We start from the raw sequence: 20,397 nt of genomic DNA, 5'->3' as shown, positions 1-20,397 counted from the left end.
TGGTTTTCATTTTTGAAGCATCTTTACACCAGCAAAATACGCTCGCTGCGCCTGGCCAGCGCGTGATGTCGACCAAAAAGTTAGAAATTCGCCTATCCGCTGCCAACTGATAGATGGCGCACTGTATTGTGAATCCACCGAATTGGCTGATCCATTTTTTTTCAATCCGCAACCAAAACACTTGTAGAGGTTTTGAGGCTTAGTGGATAAGTTTTCGGACTTTGAACCACAAGGTCCAGGGTTGGAATCCCACTGCGCACTTGCTTCCTTTGGCAAGGCCTTTATCTGCATTTACTGCTCTCCATCCAAGTGTACAAATTGAGTACCCAGTAGCAAGGAATTCCTTGCTGTTATTGTTTTGCCTGAATGTCAATAAAAGAATTCTTTTTGATATCGAATACCAGGTGGGTGTTTCATAAAGCTGTTCGTAAGTTAAAAGCGACTTTAAGAACGAGTGGTGAACCTTTCTTATGCGCTGAATAATCACCAATGAACATTTAATGGTGGATATAATTTTACCACAATAAAGGATCACCAGGCATTCGTAAAGTCACTCTTATCTTACGAACATCTTTATGAAACGGCCCCCAGTAACACAAACCTTGGCAATTAATTGTGCAGTTGATTTCTATGCTTTATTGCTCGTAAATCAGATTTAAGATCAAGCACATAGTTTTGTCACATGGCCCAAAGTTATCTACCCACCCATCAGATGAGATTACACGTCCCACATGCTCGCACCGTTACTAATCAGGCAACTTTTATTCCTGATACCATTTGACTGTAGAATGTTCTCCCTACCATTACAGTTAACTGCACTCAGTAGCCAGCTTCACAAGGCCGAGGTGCAGAAAATCCAATTGCGCTAAGGATTCTTTTTAACCGCATGTAGAATAGATCTTCCACAGCACTGTACATACTCCTGCACAATTCTACAAGTACGATTATACACCAACCTGGTGGAATGTACTTTAATGGATGATGATGAAAAATGTATTATTTAGCTGCGGAAATAAGTTAGATATACAGTCTGGGTTGCAAAGCAATTTCCATTCAATAAGGGGAAATTAATCAGATGGTTTTGAGATACTTAACCCTATCTAGGCCGGGGTATTTTACATGAACCAAATTGAGATATCAAATCATTTTCTTATGTATTATATTGTTTTTTGCAATTTCTTACGTATTTCCATGTTTTTTACCTTTTGTTTTTCATTGTTTTTTCAATGAAATTTGTTGGGGACTCTTCTGAGATCATAAAAAGCATAGAAAATATCAATTTAGACCAGCAAAACTAAAAATAATCATACATTTGTGATTTTTGGTTGAAAACACAATTTGCATTGACTTTGAACACAAAATCACGTTTTTGAGCAATTTTGGGTCTGACATGCACTTACATAATGTTGCGTAATTCCGGAACCACGTACCTGGGTGACGCAAAATTGGTCTCAAAAGTTGCGCAAGACTGCGAGCGGTGCGGTCAAAAAAATTCATGCGGTGAAAATATTGCGCAAAACGTTGAGGGGGGCCTCCAAGGCCCCCCCCCCCCCCCCCCCCCCCGGCCTAGATAGGGTTAAAAGAAAAGTAATATTCAGAACTTTATCATTGATTCACACGTTAGAAAACAAAACAAGAAAGCTGCTTCTACTGCCCAATAACAGGAATGTATCTTATCTGACAAAACGAGGGTTCCCTGCTTTTCAGCATAGTCTGGGTAATATGGTATTATAGTTTTCCTACATTGATGTTAATATCAATTGACTTTGTGTATAATAAACGGTAAGAGACAGAAGGAATGTAATGAACATTTTAAATTGCTCATGCCATTTCAAGAAGTACAATGATAATTAGAGTTGGCAATGTGTGCAATGATGATAGAGGATTAAATCTGATGCTCTCCTAATTTTTTTCTTATGTATTTTAAAGATGGAAAGAGGGCAGGAACCTCCTGATAGCACCACTGCAGGGCTAGACTCCACCCCAGCCACTTCAGACCTGCCAAACATTGAACTGCAGGCAGACAGTACAGCAGGGAGCAGCCAGGATAGCATTCAACAGTCTGGTAGGGAGTCTACCCTGTGCGAGTCTTCTCAGGACAAATCAAAGCTGCAACATGATGGTGAGTACTGGTTCCATTTCATAAAGACTTGTTTTTATAACATATATTGTATCACCACTGAATCTCTGTTCCTCCCAAACAAGGGAAAAGGCACTGAGTTGGATTCCTGCCAAAAACAGGATTGTACAACCGCTTTCCTGATTGTGTTGTTGATGCATATATTTAGAGGATTGGAAGAGAAAAGCCATCGAGTAGCTATGTGCATTATTTGCTTTATTTTTTAACTTTTTGTATCACCACTGAATCTCTATTCCTCCCAAAACTAGATGAAATGTCTATGGACGTTGAGGATGCCAAATCAGAAAAGAGCCGGAGAGGACACAAGAGGAAGAAAATGTTACGGGATATGCCAGCCCCTGGGAAACGACGCTCAGCTCGGGTAAGGAATAAGAAGTTACCTTATTACTTTCCAGTATAGTTTTCTATATTTGTATTAAAATTTTACCTTGGCTAGAATAAGAAGTGAACAATTGACTGGTTGGTATTTTGTATAGCATTTAAACTTTGCACTGATGGATATTACTGCTATTTTTTTGCAGCACATATTTAAACAGGGCTTAAAAATGAGAGGGGATGAGAAGCTTCCCTGGGGGACTACATCATATCCATTGCAATAAATCTTTGTTATTGATGTGTACAGTTGCATAAGTTTATCACAACCAGATAAAAAAATATCTAAATAGAACAGAAGCAAGAAGAAAGATAGTAACCTACGCTCGATTGAAATACCTTCTGATTTCTTGTTTTGTCCATTTTCTGTTACAACTTCCAATCTTAAATAGAGCAAGCTCTAATTTACTAGTGCATATCACAATCTTGTATTAAAGGAGAAGAGGCATCAGTTTCTTATACTGAGAAACCCTTTCAGTTCATAGTGACTTCACATTATTTAGTCATATATTGAATTATCCTCCATCATAATAGGTAGGTAAATAATACTACATTAAAAAAAGACAAAGAGGAGATAATAAACTATACTGAGGTTGTCCATAAGATTATGATGAAACTTCATTATACTTTAAATAACCACTTTTATAGCAGGTAACACTACATTAAAGAAAAGAAGGAGAGAAGGCAATAAACTATACAAGGTACTCCATAAGATTATGATGAAACTTCATTACATGAGTGAAAACCACTAAACAGGTAAGTAATAATACAGTAAAGAAAAAGAGAGGAGGAGATAATAAACTATACTGAGGTACTCCATAATATTATGATGAAACTTCATTATATGGTATAAAACCAATATTTTTATAACAGGTCCGTAATACTACAGTAAAGAAAAAAGAAGAAGAGGAGACAATAAACTATACTGAGGTACTCCGTCAGTTCCTTCCATCAACTCTCTTGGCTAGTGATGATGAGGAGGAGGAGTTGGAGCCCAAGAAGTCAGGAGAGAATGTCGCTGTGGAACCAGATGTAAAGAAAACAAGGGGTGAGTTCACAAAATTGTTGGTATTGGGTAGTTCCAAATCTCCATAAACATTCATCTTACTCTTGGCCCTAAAGAGAGGTTATATGAAAAGATTTAAATAAAAGCTAGTGTTGTTGATGAATTGATAAGTACTAGGTCTGTGTATGAGGGTTCAGCTCCTGATTTCAGCTTTTTTTAATTTGATTTTCAGCTCTTTTAAAATTTTCTAAAGTATGCAGCAAATTATATCTGGTCACTTAGCCCTGGGGCCCGTCTTACAAAGAGTTGCTATTGATCCAATCAATCGCAACTATGGAAAGCCAGCAAAGTCAACATATAAATGCATGTTTGTTCAAAAAAAATTCTAAATATGAATGTACATATCCATAAATTCATTGACTATTCTTTCTATTCATTCTTGACTATTTGTTTATACAACAGACATTTTCAAATTTCCTGTAGAAGAAATTATTACACTGATGGATTTCCATAGAGTAACAGGTGATTGGATCAACCGTAACTCTATGTAAGACGGGGCCCTCATTTAGTAAAGATAAACATTGTTTTGCCAATAAGATGTGGTCTAACCAACTCCTATTCATCATGTAAATAATTCAGGGCCCCAGCATACGAAGAGTTATAAGTAATCCGACCAACCACAACTATGGAAAGCCAGCAACGTCAACTTCTAAATTACATGTTAAAAATATTTTCTAGCTATGCTGAATATTCTTACATTCATTGTTTTCTGGAAAATTTGTGTGCTTCTCTTTGTTTACAAAGGACATTGCGCAAAGTTTCTAGAGAAAAATACCCATTTAGTCCATATAACATTTGGTCTAATTGGACTAAGTGTTAATTTGGTGAAATGAATGAAAATAAAATAAATACTAGACCAACTGGTTATGAGACGAAATGGTCATAGACAAACTTGTGATTAGATGAATTGATGATTGGACCAAATGGTTGTTAGACAAAATGTTGGACTGAATGGCATTAAATAAAATGAAGGTAGACCATGTATAATACCCAATAAATGATCATCATTGTTATATCTTGCTTTCCTAAAATTTCAGAATCCCCTGTGATCGACAGAGATGCCTTCATAGCCGGGGAATCAGATGATGTTCACAGTTTACTGGTTGAGTGTCAGTTGAATAATGGCATCATTGATGTCATGAGCAGGTATCTTGAAAGACTGGTAGCCAAACACGATATAAGATGGCCTGATGGACTGGCAGCTGTGTTCCTTGATGTTTACAAAAGATTGAGAAAGCATATCAGTCTGCCCGAGTTATTCTGGTAAGTTTAATCTTTCACCAATTTCAATTATGTTTGAAATGAAACTATCTATATTTTTATATTTTGCTGATAATTGTTAAGACTGGTAGCCAAACATGATCTGAGATCGCTTGATGTCATGGCAGCTGTGTTTCTGGATGTTTACAAAAGAGTGAGAAAGCATATCAGTCTGCCTGAACTGTTCTGTTCAGTTGAATCTCAATATTTCTTGCTTATGATCATAAAGACTGGTAGACGAACATGATCTCAGGTGTCCTGATTTATTGACAGCTGTGTTCCTAGATGTCTATCAGAGATAGAGAAAGCAAATCAGTCTGCAAGAATTGTTGTTGGAAGTTTGATTTTTGACCACTTTTAAAAAGTGTTTGAAATGAAACATAATAGATTTCTATCTATTGCTAATAATGGGAAAGACTGGGAGCTTAAACATGATTTCAGAAGTCCTGATGGTTGATAGCTATATTCCTAGATGTGTACAAGAGATCAGAATACAAGCTCAGATATTATGAATGTATATTTTGACTCGATCCTTCTCATTTTCTTCAGCTGTGACGAGGACGAGATGGTCGTTCGTGAGATGAGTATGATGTGTCTTCTATCAGCGGAGTTCAACCTTGATCGGTGTCTGTCTGCGAAGACTAATGGTAACACGCCGGCAGCATCACCAGCCATGTTAGTATATGATAATGATAATTATATTCTACTTAATATTGCTCTTGATAAATTAGCGGCCCGTCTTACAAAGAGTTACGATTGATCCAATCAATCGAAACTCAATGGAAATCCATCAGTGTCATAATTTTATCTACAGGAAATTTGCAAAATGCCCTTTGTAAGCAAAGAGAAGCACAGGGATTTTTCAAGAAAACAATGAATGCATGAATATACATCAAAGTTAGAAAGTATTCTGAAAAAAACATGCGTAAGAGATGATGACTTTACTGGCCATCCATAGTTGTGATTGATCGGATCAATCGCAACTCTTTGTAAGACGGGGCCCAGAATGACGTCTTGTCCCGTCTTGCAAAGAGCTGTGATTGATGCAATCAATCACAACTATGGACGGCCAGCATCGTCAACATCTATAATGCACATTTGCTCAAAAAAAATTCTAGATGTATATGATGTGTATTCATAAATTAATCGTTCTCTTGACGATTTGGTGTGTTCGCCTTTGTGTACAAAGGACATTTTGCAAATTCCTGTAAAAAAAATTATGACACTGATGGTTTTTCAAAAAGTTACGATTGATTGGATCAATACCAACTCTTTGTAAGATAGGACCCTGAAGTGTTTAGTGGCTTGCCCACACATAAGTCATGTACTTTCTCCACTCCCTAGGGTGCATTCCAACAAGATTCTCAATTTGCTAGGCATACTTCATAGGTTTTCTCACCCTATCGAGTACCTATTAGGAATGACATCTCTAGCGCACTTTACAGCTACAATACTGCTCCGATATTGGATCCTTGCATGCCCTCTGACATTGTATGCACTTTCTCCACTCCCTTTGGGAGTATTCCAACAAGAGTTTCCAAACTTGGTAAATGGTGGTGATTTTTTACCTGATTGCTAACAAAGCATGAATGCTTGAAAGCAAGCAAGCAACCAGAGGACCGACAGCTTATATGTCCTTTGTGAGGGACCTGGTAATGAGGATGAATGTCTTTATACCAAAGGGCACTAGTGCACCAAGTGGGAATTGAACCCCACTCTACCGACTGAGCTCTCGCGCCTCCCTGAATTCTAAGCATACATGTACTTCATAGGCTTTCACACCATACCAGGTACCCATTTAACACCTGGGTGACGAGTGGCAAAATGTGGATTGACGCTTTGACAGTGGATGCTAGGCTGTGGTGGGATTCAAACACACGACCTTCTTTACAAGGCGAGCCACCACACCCATGATGCTCTAGACACACAAATTAGACCTTCGTGCAATTTTCCTTTTTAATTATGTCAACAAAAGGGCATGAAATGGTGGAACAGCATATCAAAATGGGGACACAACATTTGCTCTGGCAACAATAGCTCCGGGCTTTATTTTGTGCAAGATTAGGATTAGGGTTAGGGTTGCAATAGGGTTTTATGTTGGTTAGGGTATATTAGTAGGGTATTGTGTTAAACCCATGCTTCTTCTTCCCAAGAACCTGCAAGGACTGGAACAACCTCCAACAGGAACCAGTAATTACCCCTCTGTTGATGCCTTCAAGGCCTTCTTGAGTGGGATGCTGAAGTAAACACCACAAACAAGAATGTTTTTACTTACACATGTATATATTCGCACATGCACTACAAGAACAAGAGCTTAATTTATTATGAAATAACAGTATGTGAAAAGTTCCACACATACACTGTACACACACAACCAGTGCGTTTATCTTCATCACATTGAAGTAGCACTTACTCTGGAAGAAGAAGTTGGTCATTCGATTAGTGTGTGGAATTCACAGCGGAGCAAATGTCATGGAACCATTTAAATGATTTCATCCCTATGAGGGTCTGGTTGTAGAGACTCATGGCAATATTTCCCGCAGCATCAGCGGTTCGTTGGATTCACAATACGGGGCGCCATCTATTGGTTGCAGCGGACGGGCTAAAATTCGCAATGCCTCATGGGGAAAAAGTTGCACATGCTAGTACTAAAGTGTATGCATGCAATTATTCAGCGCGGGCCGACGCAGCTCAACCGGATATGCTATTTACTAGGGTCCAGGAGGTGGGAGGGAAATTTGCCCGCATATTTTTGCGAGAAATTTAGACCGTTTGGTAAATTTGTGCCATATGGTTTTAATTTTTGAAGCATCACAGTCACATTACAGTAAACTAGCACTGTGCGCTGCATGCGCGCGATGTCGCCTGCGAGGTTAGACAATTGGCCTGTTCGCTGCAACCAATAGATGGTGGCGCACCGTATTGTGAATCCACCGAATTGCATGTCAGTCAAACTAAGATACGGTATGAATGGTCTTTAAGTTTTGATATTGAAATATTCATGAGACCATACCGATGCAGTTCAATCAGATATGAGCATTCTTAGTCATTACAGAAATACATGTACTCTCTCCTATATGCAGGCTTGGTGCAAATACCACAACTTGCACCTTCAAATGGGGAGAGCACCATGAAGATGATATGATGTACCTCCAGGAACTCACCTTGATGCAGTACATGTTGCCAGACCTGTGGCCTGTGGTACCAGCAAGAGGTACAGTGTTTACCATTGTTCATTTAATTATGTAAAGTGTAGTGAATAATAATAACTCTCTTTGATTTAATTCATGTTGCCAGACCTGTAAGCTTTGATACTGGCAAGATGGTACCATTGATCATTTAAGTGTATCACGTGTAGTGAATGGGGAACCTTTTGTGCAACCATCAGTGGGTGTTAGAGTACCATGAAGATGATATGATGTACCTCCAGGAAGTCACATTGATTCAGTACATGTTGCCAGATCTGTGGCCTTTGGTACCGGCAACAAGCAGATTATCATCATGTTGTTTCCCCCTACAGTACACTGGCTGCAGGCTCGGTATTATCTTCAGATCGGAAAAACGGCGGAAGGTGAAGATGCATTTGAGAGGGTAAGACGTGAACTTTACCGAGGGGAATGTTTGAATAATCATATTTCAATCACAAAAAGGGAAATTGCTAGATCGATGCTAACTGTTGAAAACAGGATAAGATGTGTACTTTACCGAGGGGAATGGTGGTAGAATCATATTTCAATCACAAAAGAGGAAATTGCGAGATCGATTTTAACTGTTGAAAACAGGATAAGATGTGTACTTTACTGAGGGGAATGGTGGTAGAATCATATTTCAATCACAAAAGAGGAAATTGCTAGAATGATTTGACCTGCTGAAAACAATATCCCTTTGTTATCAGTTATCTTTCACTTAATTGACTAAAATCTAACACTACACTGTAGTTTAGTGAATAAATTATAGTGTAAAATAGGAAATGATAGTCTCATTAGAATAAGCCTTCTGGATGCAATTGTGCAAAAATATTTTAATTGATATATCGATTCCAAATGTTGAAAATAAGTTGGTACTTTAGACCGCAAGTAAAATATCAATCAGTGTCAAACTTGCTTACAATGAACCTAAACTTAGCTTTACAATTGATTAAGAGTTTCTTGCAACATCCCTTGAATGTTATCTTTGACTAACAAAGTTTAGTAAATAGGAACATTATGGTCTCAATTAACTGCCCAACTTCGGCAAAAGAAAGCAAGTGACACATCAGTCAAATTTGAGTTATTGTTGTTTCTGAAACACCCTTTGTATGTTGCACGTTGAGGCAAAATTTGGGGAAGAAATGATCGTTCTATGGAAAGATATTAAAGAAAATATGTTGTTAAATTGCATTGATGCCTATGTAAATGGCGAACGCACATTGCTCATTTACAACAAATGATACTTTTGTAACTTGCTTCCTTTTGCCAAAGTATGGCAGTATTACAGTAAACCTGTTGGATGCAAATATATTGAAAACTGAGGAAAATCAGTGAAGGTAAAAATGGAAATGAGTTAGAAAATTTGATTAATTAATTTGAGTTTGTCTCTCTTTTAGTGCAAAGAAGTTCTGAAGAGAGAGGAGGAGAAGAGAATAGATGAAAGACAGCAAACAAAGGAAGGAGAGGAGGAGGAGAAGATGGAGATCAATGAGGATGTTGCGATCGAAGAACAGAGGCCAACTGAAGTTACAGTGACAAACATCAAACATGGAGCATTGATCTCAATAGGTAGAGTATAGGCAGGCCCTGTTTCACAGAGCAAGTTACTGTTAAAAGCTATTGAAATCCTCACATTTGATTGGCTGAGAGAAGAATTTTCACAGAGAGAATGGATTTGTTGATGATGATAAGTTGACTGCATCAGCCCAGTATTTATAATGTGTGACTTATAAAGCGCCAAATCCACTCTGTAGAGTGTTCAAGGTGAATAAAGAGCGAAGAGTTGAATAATAAAGTTTTTAGAAGATTTTTTAAAGTTTCGACAGAGGTACATTGGAAAAAAAAAATTACTATGTTTTAACTCTCCAGTTTGCTCATACAAAAAACTTACAATATCCAGTTGTTTGCCTTTTACTTTTATAAAAAGATATGTTATACTAAAGTTTTTTTTATCAGAAAACTCACCATCCTTCATACCAAACGTAATCAGATATATGTGGCAACGAGACAACTTGGTGCCCCTTGCAGAAAAAGCTGTAATCAAGCTCAACTCTGAAAATTATTTGCAACTTGGCCTTCAACCAATCAAAATTGTGTAAATAAGGGACTTGCGCTTGATATATTGACTTGCGTTTAATCGCAACTCTATCTGCAGTTGGCCTTGGGCCCTGTCTTACAAAGAGTTACAATTTATCCAATCAATCGTAGCTCTACAGAAATCCATTGGTGTCATAATTTTTTCTACAGGAAATTTGCAAAATGTCTTTTGTAAACAAAGGCAAACACACCAATTGTCAAGAAAACGATGAATGTATGAATATACATCATATCAAGAAATTTTTTGAAGAAACATGCATTTTAGATGTGGGCATTGCTGATTTTTCCATAGTTGAGGTTGATCAACTAAGTTTGCTGCTAAGTTTGTTAATGTTTCGTTTTACATTCAAATCCTAATGTGAATTTTAATGCCGTAACATTCTGTACATACATGTACGTTATTCATTTTGTAAATATGTTTATTGTTATTCAGGGCCCCATGGAAGACCACTACTTATTGGTGAATGGGCTACCCTGTCAAAATATCAGAAATAAATAAATAAAAATCAGATTGTAAGATTGGGTGAAGTCTACTTTTCCTTTTCTGTGATTATTTTACAGCTAGCATCACATCTGAGGTTGAGTCCCTGCAGCGATGCCAAAGCCTGGAGCAGCTCCAACGTCTGCATGCCTCAGGGGAACATGGCAAGGTGGTGGAGCTTCTCCGCCCCACCCTCAGACACACGCCGAAGGCAGTGCGTCCGGAGAATACCCCAGAGAGATGCTCCCAGCTTCTTCTGCTCATCCAGTCTCAGATGGAGCTAAAAGATACCAAAGTAATTCTTGTGAATTTATATCCTATAAAGTTTTAGTGCTAGCAAGATTTCTAAGGGGGTCAAGGGGGGATATAACCGTGAGGCGGTGTGTCAAGGAAACACCCTAGAAAGATATTTTTAGCTTTTCATAATCATCCATTCACAGATAGCATTGAAAGATACTAAGGTTTCTGTTTATGGTAACTCCCGTAGGAACTCGACAGGACATCGTTTTGCTGGTAAACGCCAAGCTGGTATATAACCAATTACCTAGGAAACATTTTACATCTAGGTTAATCAGTCATAGTGGCTGACTTTATAGACGACAGGTAGTACTCTCGGGTCTTTTTATCAAAGTGGAGACAATGGCAGAGTAGGGATTTAAACTCCCAACCTTACGATTATGAGTCCAATGTTATAACCAATGGACCACACTGTTTTGTATTTCACAAGGTTCATATCATCAACATCATCACCAATACTATCATCATTTTCATTACTATCATCATCATCACCATTACAATCATCATCATTACCACTGCACTCTGATAATCCTCATCATTACAATCATCATCACCATCATTATAATCATCATCACCACCACCATTATCATCATCAGCATTACCACTGCACTCTGATAATCATCATCATCATCACCATCATTATCATCATCATTACCACTGCACTCTGATAATTATCATCATTACAATCATCATCATCATCACCATCATTATCATCATCACTATTATTACAATAATCATCATCATCACCACCACCATCATCATCATTACCACTGCACTCTGATAATCATCACCACTGCACTCTGATAATCATCATCATTACAATCATCATCTTCATCACCATCATCACCACCATCATCATCACCACCATCATCATCATCATCACAATTATCTTCATCATCATCACTGTCATCATCACCATCATCATCATCACCGCAATTACAATCATCATCATAAACATTTGATTGTTAACTTTTATTTAAACAGGTACATTATAGTGTCATGCAAATGCTGAGAATCCTCCTCCTCATCTTTGCCTTTTCCGAATTTTTCTCCTATCCAGGAAAGTATATTCTGTTGTGTTCTGGGAATGGTGGAGACGTGGCAAGGTGTCCAGCGAGAAGGGTTGCAAGCCTTCCATCAGCTCTGGCTGGAAACCCTCAATAAGATTCTTCACCATCTTCAAACGTAAGTGTGTTTCAAAATCCTATCATCCCCAGTAGCATCCTGTTTGTGGGGGCTCCATGGTCTAGTGGTTTGGAATCCCAGCCATGGCGTGTTTTCCTTCAGGAAGAAATTTATCCCACATTGTGCTGCACTCAACCCAGGCAAAGTGATTGGGTACCTGGCAGGATTAATTCCTCGAATGCACAGAGCGCTGAAAGGCAGCTCGAGCTAAAGCCGGGGTAATAATAACAATGCGACTCAGAATAGATTCATATCGAGATAGATGGCACTACATGTATATAAATGCCTATTATTATTATGTTTGTTTTTTAATTTATATGTTTCATACTTATAATATGGAATATTCCACAGGTATTGGAACTATCCTGTAAAAGGCCAATGATCTCTGCATATGTTTATATTTTATTTAATTGTAAATAACTTACATGTAATGCGCTTTGTACCTTTCTTAGAAAAGGCGTTATAGAAATGTTATTTCTTTATTTCATTATTCTCAGATCATTTGAGTGTTGTGAGATCAGTTCTTTGGGAACAGGAGGAACTGGATTACTGAGAAAGGCCGTCAACACCTTGATCAAGATCATAGAATGGACTATGGATCAAAATGATGTCAACGAGACAACCAATCCCACATCAATCATGCCATGGGTTGTCCTATACCACATCATTAAATAGTAAGTATTATAACCCTCTTGAAAATAATCTGCGCAGTTGATTGGTCCAATGCGCGCCATGTGATCTGATACGATTTGTAATAGCCAATATGATCATGGAATGGACTATCATGGATCATAATGATGTCAACGAGACAACCAATCCCACATCAATCATGCCTTGGGTTGTCCTATACCACATCATTAAATAGTAAGTATTATAACCCTCTTGAAAACAATCTGCGCAGTTGATTGGTCCAATGCGCCTCATGTGATCTGATATTATTTGTAATAGCCAATATGATCACGGAATGGACTATCATGGATCAAAATGTCAACGAGACAACCAATCCCACATCGATCATGCCTTGGGTTGTTCTGTACCACATCATTAAATAGTAAGTATTATAGAATGGGTATCATGCATATTAAGTAATTACATCCGGTAAATTTGCCATGCGTCCAGTAATTATGTATGCATGGCAAATTTACCGGATGCCTGGCTAGCCATGTGATGGTAATTACTTATGCATGGCTGTAAAAAAACTATTAATGATTTTTTTGCCGAAAAATTTAACCATTCGATAAAACAAATGATGCACAGATGTGAGTGCATCGGTAGGTTTTGAGAGCATAAGGTAACTATCGAACTTTTAAACCCACTTGGCTGCACCTTGTGGCCCGTATTCTGATTGCAGGTTTAACTTAAACTCAGGTTTAAAGTTGTGGTTTAAGTATGGATAGCCAATTGTTACATAAATTACTAACAGTATAGATATCATATTTCAGCTCATTTGGTTCTCAAATCATTCATAATTGTGTAGGAAGTATAAATAGATGATTGTCTTCACCATCGATGAATCAGGAAAGAGCACAGTAAACATAAGAAACATGCAACTTTATAAAAAAATTTGATACTTTTGGCTTCCCATACTTAAACCACAAATTTAAACCTGAGTCTAAGTTAAACCCGACTTCAGAATACGGGCCCATGGGTTTAGATTTCCATAGTTATCGCATTGAATTGATTTGTTTACTTTGCAGTGAGGAAGACCACTTAGCGGCTAAAAGCCTGCCCTCGTCTGACCATGAGGGAGCAGATGGAAGTAATTCACCCAGCTCCGTTCCAATGATATCATCTTCCCTCATGCTACTTGAGAATGCTCATGATTACCTGGGAAGGTGAGAAATTTTTATAACATATTTTGCAGACAGAATGCACAAAACAATCGAATAATGAATAAGAAATATCCAATTGATTTATTGAAAATCATAATAATCCACTTTTTTATAGCGCTTAATACATCAGAACGGCGTCTCTAAGCGCTTTATAGATATATTATTTCTCCGGTCATCGGATCCTTTCATGCCCGCATACAATGTATTCACCTTCTCCACTCCCTGGGGAGCATTCCAACAAGAGTTCAAAGACTCAGTTGCTAGTCGTACTACATAGGCTTCGCATCCTAACGGGTACCCATCTAACACCGCGATGGAGAGTGGCAAATTGTGGATTGACGCCTTGCCAAAGGACGCTAGGCCATGGTGAGATTCGAACACACGACCCTCTGATTATAAGAGAGTCAGATCCGCTACACTACGTCTCTTCCATGCTTCCATTTATAAATGAGAGATTGTTGAAAATAAAGTGACAAAACCAAAATCATTGTGTTTAAGTGTAATTGACAATAAGCTGAGGCCAAAATGTTTTGAGTGTCATATAGCCTTTCAGTACTTAGTTGTTATGCTCTTCTAAGTAAAATGGAGTTACTGTCTTGTGTGACTTCCACTTCGTTAGATTTGAGTAATAGTACCTGTATGTTATGGGAGATACAATGTATGGCTTGCACTCAGTAATTAAGAACGCATACTCAATCTGGAAATGAAGTTAGAAAAAAAAATCTCTGTATGTATTCCATGATCTCTTCCATCCAGACAATCCTGGTGTTGTAACTGCGAGGGAGCCCTCCTGAAGCTGTACATCCGCGTTCTGAGCAGAGAGCTCGGCAAGTTCTCTGAGGATGAGAGGCATCCATTCTCGAGTGACCTTCGACATACCTTAGAACAGTGTTTCTTTTGTCTTTATGGACATCCTACCAAGAAGACTAAGACAAGACATCTACAGGATCATGGAGCGATTGAGGTAAGATTAGAATAGTTAGGGCTTGTTCATTTACAGAACAGTGTTTCTTTTGTCTTTATGGACACCCTACCAAGAAGACAAAGACAAGACATCTACAGGATGATGGAGCGATTAAGGTAAGACTTGTTTAGACACAGAACAGTGTTTCTCTTGTCTTTATGTACATTCTACCCAGAAGACAAAGACAGGACATCTACAGGATCATGGAACAACTGAGGTAAGACTAAAGTCAAGGCTTGTTCGTTTACAGAACAGTGTTTCTTTTTTTTCTATGAACACCCTACTGAACAAATTTAGACAAGACTTGGCAGCTACAAGAAAAATGTAATCGTGTTAGATTGGATTAGTCTCACTGTAGCATTTATTGCTGTGTTAAGCCCAAGGCTTTGATTAAGGAACCGTGACAATATGTATTTGGATTTTGCTCCAGCTTTACCTGTACTGGTCCAACTACTTACGCTGATCATCTCTTGATTCTTCCAGCCTTATGTCTTCCCAGAATTGTGCAGCTACATGACAAACTCTTATTGTGTTTGATATTATTTGAAATTCAACAGAGCTCTACAAGACCCACTTCGGTCATTTAATTTGCTCTTATTCCAGGTCCAACTCGACTGGTCCAACTGCTGCTACATCTTCGATTACTTCAAGCCAAAGACCTTCCCAGAGTTTGACAGCTACAAGACCAGTTCCATGTCCGCCGAGCTGGAAGGCCTCCTGCTCAAGATCTCTAAGGTCATCCCGCAGGACACCAGACCTGAGAACGCTCTGGAGCTGGTCCAGGGCTACGTGGATGGGAGCAACGAGAAGGCCCCGGTGCTACCAGAAGGGTTCCAAGTCTCAAGGTAACAGGGGGACCCGTAACACAAAGCTTAGCGATGATCGTAGAACATTTTTCTATGATTGATTGCATTGACTACAATGTACATGTACAATCAATCTTGAAAAACAAGCTTAAGATTAATTGCTAACCTTTCGCATCTTTGAACTTGTTTTTAATCTGGGGAGTCTTTCATAAAACAAATAGCCAGTGATTTTCAATGACACCTGTTATAAGCTACTGATATCGTTGCACCTGATTGGCTCAGAGCAAATTAGTAGGATTTCAAGTGTCAAGGTAACAGGGTCTGCTTGATGGATGTGGTTCAATCTAAGGAGCCTTTGATACAACTATTTTAAGCTACTGAAATCCTTTCATTTGATTGGCTCATAACAGACTAGTCGGTTAAATCACTGACAAGTTGCTTCTTGAAACACTCCCCTGAAATGTTCAATGTGACACCTACTCTCTCCTTAACAAAACAACACAATTTCAGGAGTCTATGATACAAGCTTGCCAGTGTAAATAGGGCCCTGCTACATGGGAAAATGTCTACATGGGCTGGCTCCATTTGGACTACTATTTGTTTCAAGTTTTATTTTGTCTAACAGGCCCTTGGTATAAGTGATTGTGTTTGTTACCACTAGTGAAAAAGTGATGCTTAACATACAAACAACTAAATAATGAACAGACTTCTCCCAAGGGCCTACTTTGAAGGCATTATTTTCTATGCTGATTAGCAGACCTTGAAATCCTGAGGAAAAAAATGATTTAGATAAATATATAGTGAGATTTTTGTTTCTGTGATTATTTTTTCTGGGAGTGGCACAGCCATATTCCCACAGATTTTGAGTGTCTGATCCAACGGTTTTTCTATTTGTATATTTCTGTGTATCATGCCTGGCTTTATGACTGTGTTATTACAAACAGACCAAATGATCAGCATCAAACCTTTATTTTGTTTTCCTTTACGATTATTATTGTTTTTCAGCACTGTAGTGCAAGAGCTATACTATCTCCTGGCTGACTTTCACTTCAAGAATAAAGATTTTGGGTAAGTTGCGCCGCTGAATTCATGTTATACATTTGTAAATGATATTACATGTACCTTGACTGTTAATAAAATTTGGGATTGATTGCAAATGCAATGTCCTTAATGTATGTATTTGTGGGTTTTTATTTTGGTACAATTATCTTTATCAGCACATTTTCAGATTGTCTCCAAGCTTATTTCTATGTCCTCCTACATGTACATGATTATGACAGCTGGCCAAGCAATACAGTGGCTAGTATTGGATGCATTGGATCATGATCCAATACGGTGGATTCACAAGACGGTGCGCCCTCTATCGGTTGCAGCGGACAGGCAAATTTTTAACTTTGGGGTTGAACTCTTGCGCAGGCGCAGGCAGCGCACAGTGCTAGTACTGTAATGTGAGGGTGATGCTTCAAGTATGAAAACCATATGGCAAAAGCAGACGAAGAATTCACCCAAAAAGGTCTAAATTTCCAAAGAAATATGCGGCAAATTTCTCTCCCACCTCCTGGACCCTGATAATCAGCCGGCCATGCCAAGCCTCTTCAGCCAGCACAGCTTAATCACATACAGGCACTAGTGCGCTCTGCAGATGTCGCCTTTTCCCCACGAGGCATTGCGAATTTGGGCCTGTCCACCACAACCGATAGGTGGCGCACGGTATTTTGAATCCACCGAATCTATGATTTCATTTCTGATGGCAATCTTCTTTCTTCATTTCAGGAAAGCTATCAAGTTCTACCTACATGACCTGTGCGTATCGCCAGACCGGTTAGATAGCTGGGCTGGTATGGCTCTAGCTCGGGTCGGGCGGCTTGACCTCAAACTCAATAACTCGGTAAGTGTTCATCTAGGGAAGTGTCATGAAGATCTTTGTCTGTGATTTGTAAAGACTGATTTTATATGCTACTGAAATCCTTGCATCTGATTGGCTTACAGCAAATAAGTCAGTGACACATCTTTGAAAATGTTTAAAATCGCATTGGATGCACATGGCCCGAAGAAGTCGGTTTGTGATGTGGTAAACCTGTTGACGCGTGTGCAACACATCTTACATTTAGACTATGTGAGAGTAATCATGGTTTTCACACTCTCGATTTTGATATTGGACATGGAAGCTACTGTGTATGCTTTCAGAATCACTTGTTGGAAAAAATTAAGCAACGTCTATGTTGGTACGCTTTGTCTGTTCTTGTGTATGTACCCCGTACATAAATGTCAACTTTAGAGTGAGGTTTTTATGTAAAGGCCTGGTCCCACTGGCCGACGGACACAAAATGTATTCATAACGGATACAGCAGACAAGCAAAATTTCGGGGTGGCTCCATCCGTATTCATCCGCTCCAGACAATGGACAAAATGGGCAAAAAATGAAATCAGTGGACGGATGCTCGATGGATTTAGAGCGTATGAAACATGTATGCAAAGAGTACACAACAGATACATAATGTTTTCCAAATGATAGCAATATATTTTTTTCCGTTTTACATCCTCTCTGCATCCGTAAGTGCAGTGGGACCAAGCCTTTAAGCACAAATATGCTTAACGATTCATGTCCTTTTGGTTTTTATAATTTTATGAAGAACTATTCTTGTCTGCTTTTTCTTCTTTGATACTAGACAGATGCCAAGAGCGATGGACCGATCTTCAAACATGGCGTCGCTGCGTTGCGATGTTTTAAGCGAGCACTGGAGATTGACGCTACCAACTATTCGCTCTGGATTGAATACGGTTCTTACGCATATATCCTTCATTCACACGCGTCCAGACAAATTAAACAGGTACGATTTAGAAATATTTCTTTTGGTGTGGTACTGGATTGAGTTTGGTTCCTATAAAGATGCATATGCTATTACAGTTGTGCTCAATAGTTAGGTAACCGCACCAAGAAATTCACTCCTTCATGCAGCAACACTACAATATTCGGCGAGCCCAAAATAACAAACTTTATTGAATGAAATATTTTATCACCTGACTTAACAATAGTTGAATTAAATATCTAAAACATGGCAGAACTTGAACACTTTAAATAATAATGTTCATTTTCTGGCGTGGTTCACTAACTTTTGAGCATCACTGTATACTTTTCATTTGTGAAACCAAGGAATTATGCCCCTAAAACACCTTTTGTTTGCCAGAATTTTGACTAATCTACTATTTGTGTGTTATTGTTTATAAACAACTGAAAGTCCTTGAATTGATTTGATTTGAATTGAAAAGGGTCTATTGATATTGCACTTTGCAGCCAAAAGGCTGAATTGTATACAATTTACAGGTTTACATTCATAGCAGTACAACTGGTTAAAAACATCAAACATGAAATACATGTAATGACAGTATTATATTGCAGTGGGTCAAACCAAGGAATTAATTTTGACTTATCAATAATTTTGTGTGTTTGTTAATGATCAGTTGTAGAAACGATCTCAAAACGAGTTCAAACAGAATCTAATTAAATCATCACCCAAGTGTTTGTATGTAAAAATAAATAATATGTGCCAAATGGCTCTGGAAAAAAAAAGCGTCCTTGCTGAGAAATGAGCAAAATAAGCACGGAATTCCACAATACATTATGTTGGGCATTTTTCCAATTAATATAAATACACTGTCCCACATATGCCTTTTTGTGTTACTGCTCATCAGAATGAGCGGTTTTAAGCTAAGATTTCATGATTTTACCAAGATAAATTTATATTAAAGGAAACCAAAACTCAAGAAGAGAAGCAATCTTATTGGAAAGAGTAAAATGAGAGGAACAATTAAAAAAAAGTTTCATCAAAATCGGTTATGAAATAAGCAAGTTATGGACAATTAAAAAGTCTTGTTGTACTTACTATGTGGATCCTCAAATTGGCAAACGTGCTTCAAAATGGCTGATTTTGTGGACAACTCTCCATTTGTTTTATACATATATTTTCAGATTTTCCCCTCTATTTTACATATTTCACATTGTCTCCTCCTGACCTTGACATATATGGTGTGGATTATATTTTCCCATGACATATGTTGTGCTCAGAAGGAGGCAAGATGCAATTTGAAAGATAATGAGAAAAATCTGAAAATTTGCGTACAAAACAAATGGAGAGTTGTCCACAAAATCAGCCAATTTGAAGCACGTTTGCCAATTTGAGGATGCCCATAGAAATGACAACAAGAGTTTTCAAACTCCCATAACTTGCTTATTTCATAACCGATTTTGATGAAACTTTTTTTTAATTGTTCCTCTCATTTTACTCTTTCCAATAAAATTACTTCTCTTCTTGGGTTTTGGTTTCCTTTAATGTACCAGAACTAGATCTTTGATAATATGGTCGCATTTAACCTTGATTTTGAAGGTTTATCTCATGACGTAATTATTTCCTTTACCTACTTTCTTTTACCTTTAATGTTTACAGAAAGACCAGCTGAAGGTCAGCGACGAAGACGTCGCCTTGTTGAGTGTGAAACAAGGGGAAATGCTGGAGGAAGCGGAACACTGCTTCAAGCAAGCCTCGATGTGCGAGGGAGAAGGCGACGAGGAATGGCTCGTTCATTATATGTTGGGCAAGGTCGCCGAGAAGCGACTTCTGATGGAAGAGAGCTTGCAACATTATCTCAAGGTAAAGTGATATCAATTCATTTCATTCATCCAGTCAAAAATGATTTTTTGGTGTTTTATC

General features: G+C 38.3%; 1 protein-coding gene across 1 annotated transcript in view; it reads left to right on the top strand.

Moving 5' to 3' along the window:
* Window positions 1-20,397, top strand: part of LOC129263303 (calcineurin-binding protein cabin-1-like) — a 60,821-nt gene that overhangs the window by 23,751 nt on the left and 16,673 nt on the right. Inside the window, exons 18-35 of the mRNA XM_064101018.1 lie at window positions 1,930-2,122; window positions 2,389-2,501; window positions 3,386-3,560; window positions 4,616-4,841; window positions 5,388-5,513; window positions 7,922-8,052; window positions 8,359-8,429; window positions 9,424-9,595; window positions 10,685-10,899; window positions 11,962-12,086; window positions 12,584-12,760; window positions 13,784-13,921; window positions 14,675-14,882; window positions 15,486-15,727; window positions 16,694-16,756; window positions 17,462-17,576; window positions 18,358-18,519; window positions 20,134-20,337. Of these exons, the coding sequence (XP_063957088.1) occupies window positions 1,930-2,122; window positions 2,389-2,501; window positions 3,386-3,560; window positions 4,616-4,841; window positions 5,388-5,513; window positions 7,922-8,052; window positions 8,359-8,429; window positions 9,424-9,595; window positions 10,685-10,899; window positions 11,962-12,086; window positions 12,584-12,760; window positions 13,784-13,921; window positions 14,675-14,882; window positions 15,486-15,727; window positions 16,694-16,756; window positions 17,462-17,576; window positions 18,358-18,519; window positions 20,134-20,337 (2,856 nt within the window). The remainder of the gene's footprint in view (window positions 1-1,929; window positions 2,123-2,388; window positions 2,502-3,385; window positions 3,561-4,615; window positions 4,842-5,387; window positions 5,514-7,921; window positions 8,053-8,358; window positions 8,430-9,423; window positions 9,596-10,684; window positions 10,900-11,961; window positions 12,087-12,583; window positions 12,761-13,783; window positions 13,922-14,674; window positions 14,883-15,485; window positions 15,728-16,693; window positions 16,757-17,461; window positions 17,577-18,357; window positions 18,520-20,133; window positions 20,338-20,397) is intronic.

This window comes from Lytechinus pictus, chromosome 6 (genome assembly GCF_037042905.1).
Source record: "Lytechinus pictus isolate F3 Inbred chromosome 6, Lp3.0, whole genome shotgun sequence".
NCBI lineage: Eukaryota > Metazoa > Echinodermata > Echinoidea > Temnopleuroida > Toxopneustidae > Lytechinus > Lytechinus pictus.
The sequence above is the reverse complement of the archived record's forward strand: the minus strand, read 5'-3'. Positions and strand labels throughout refer to the sequence as shown.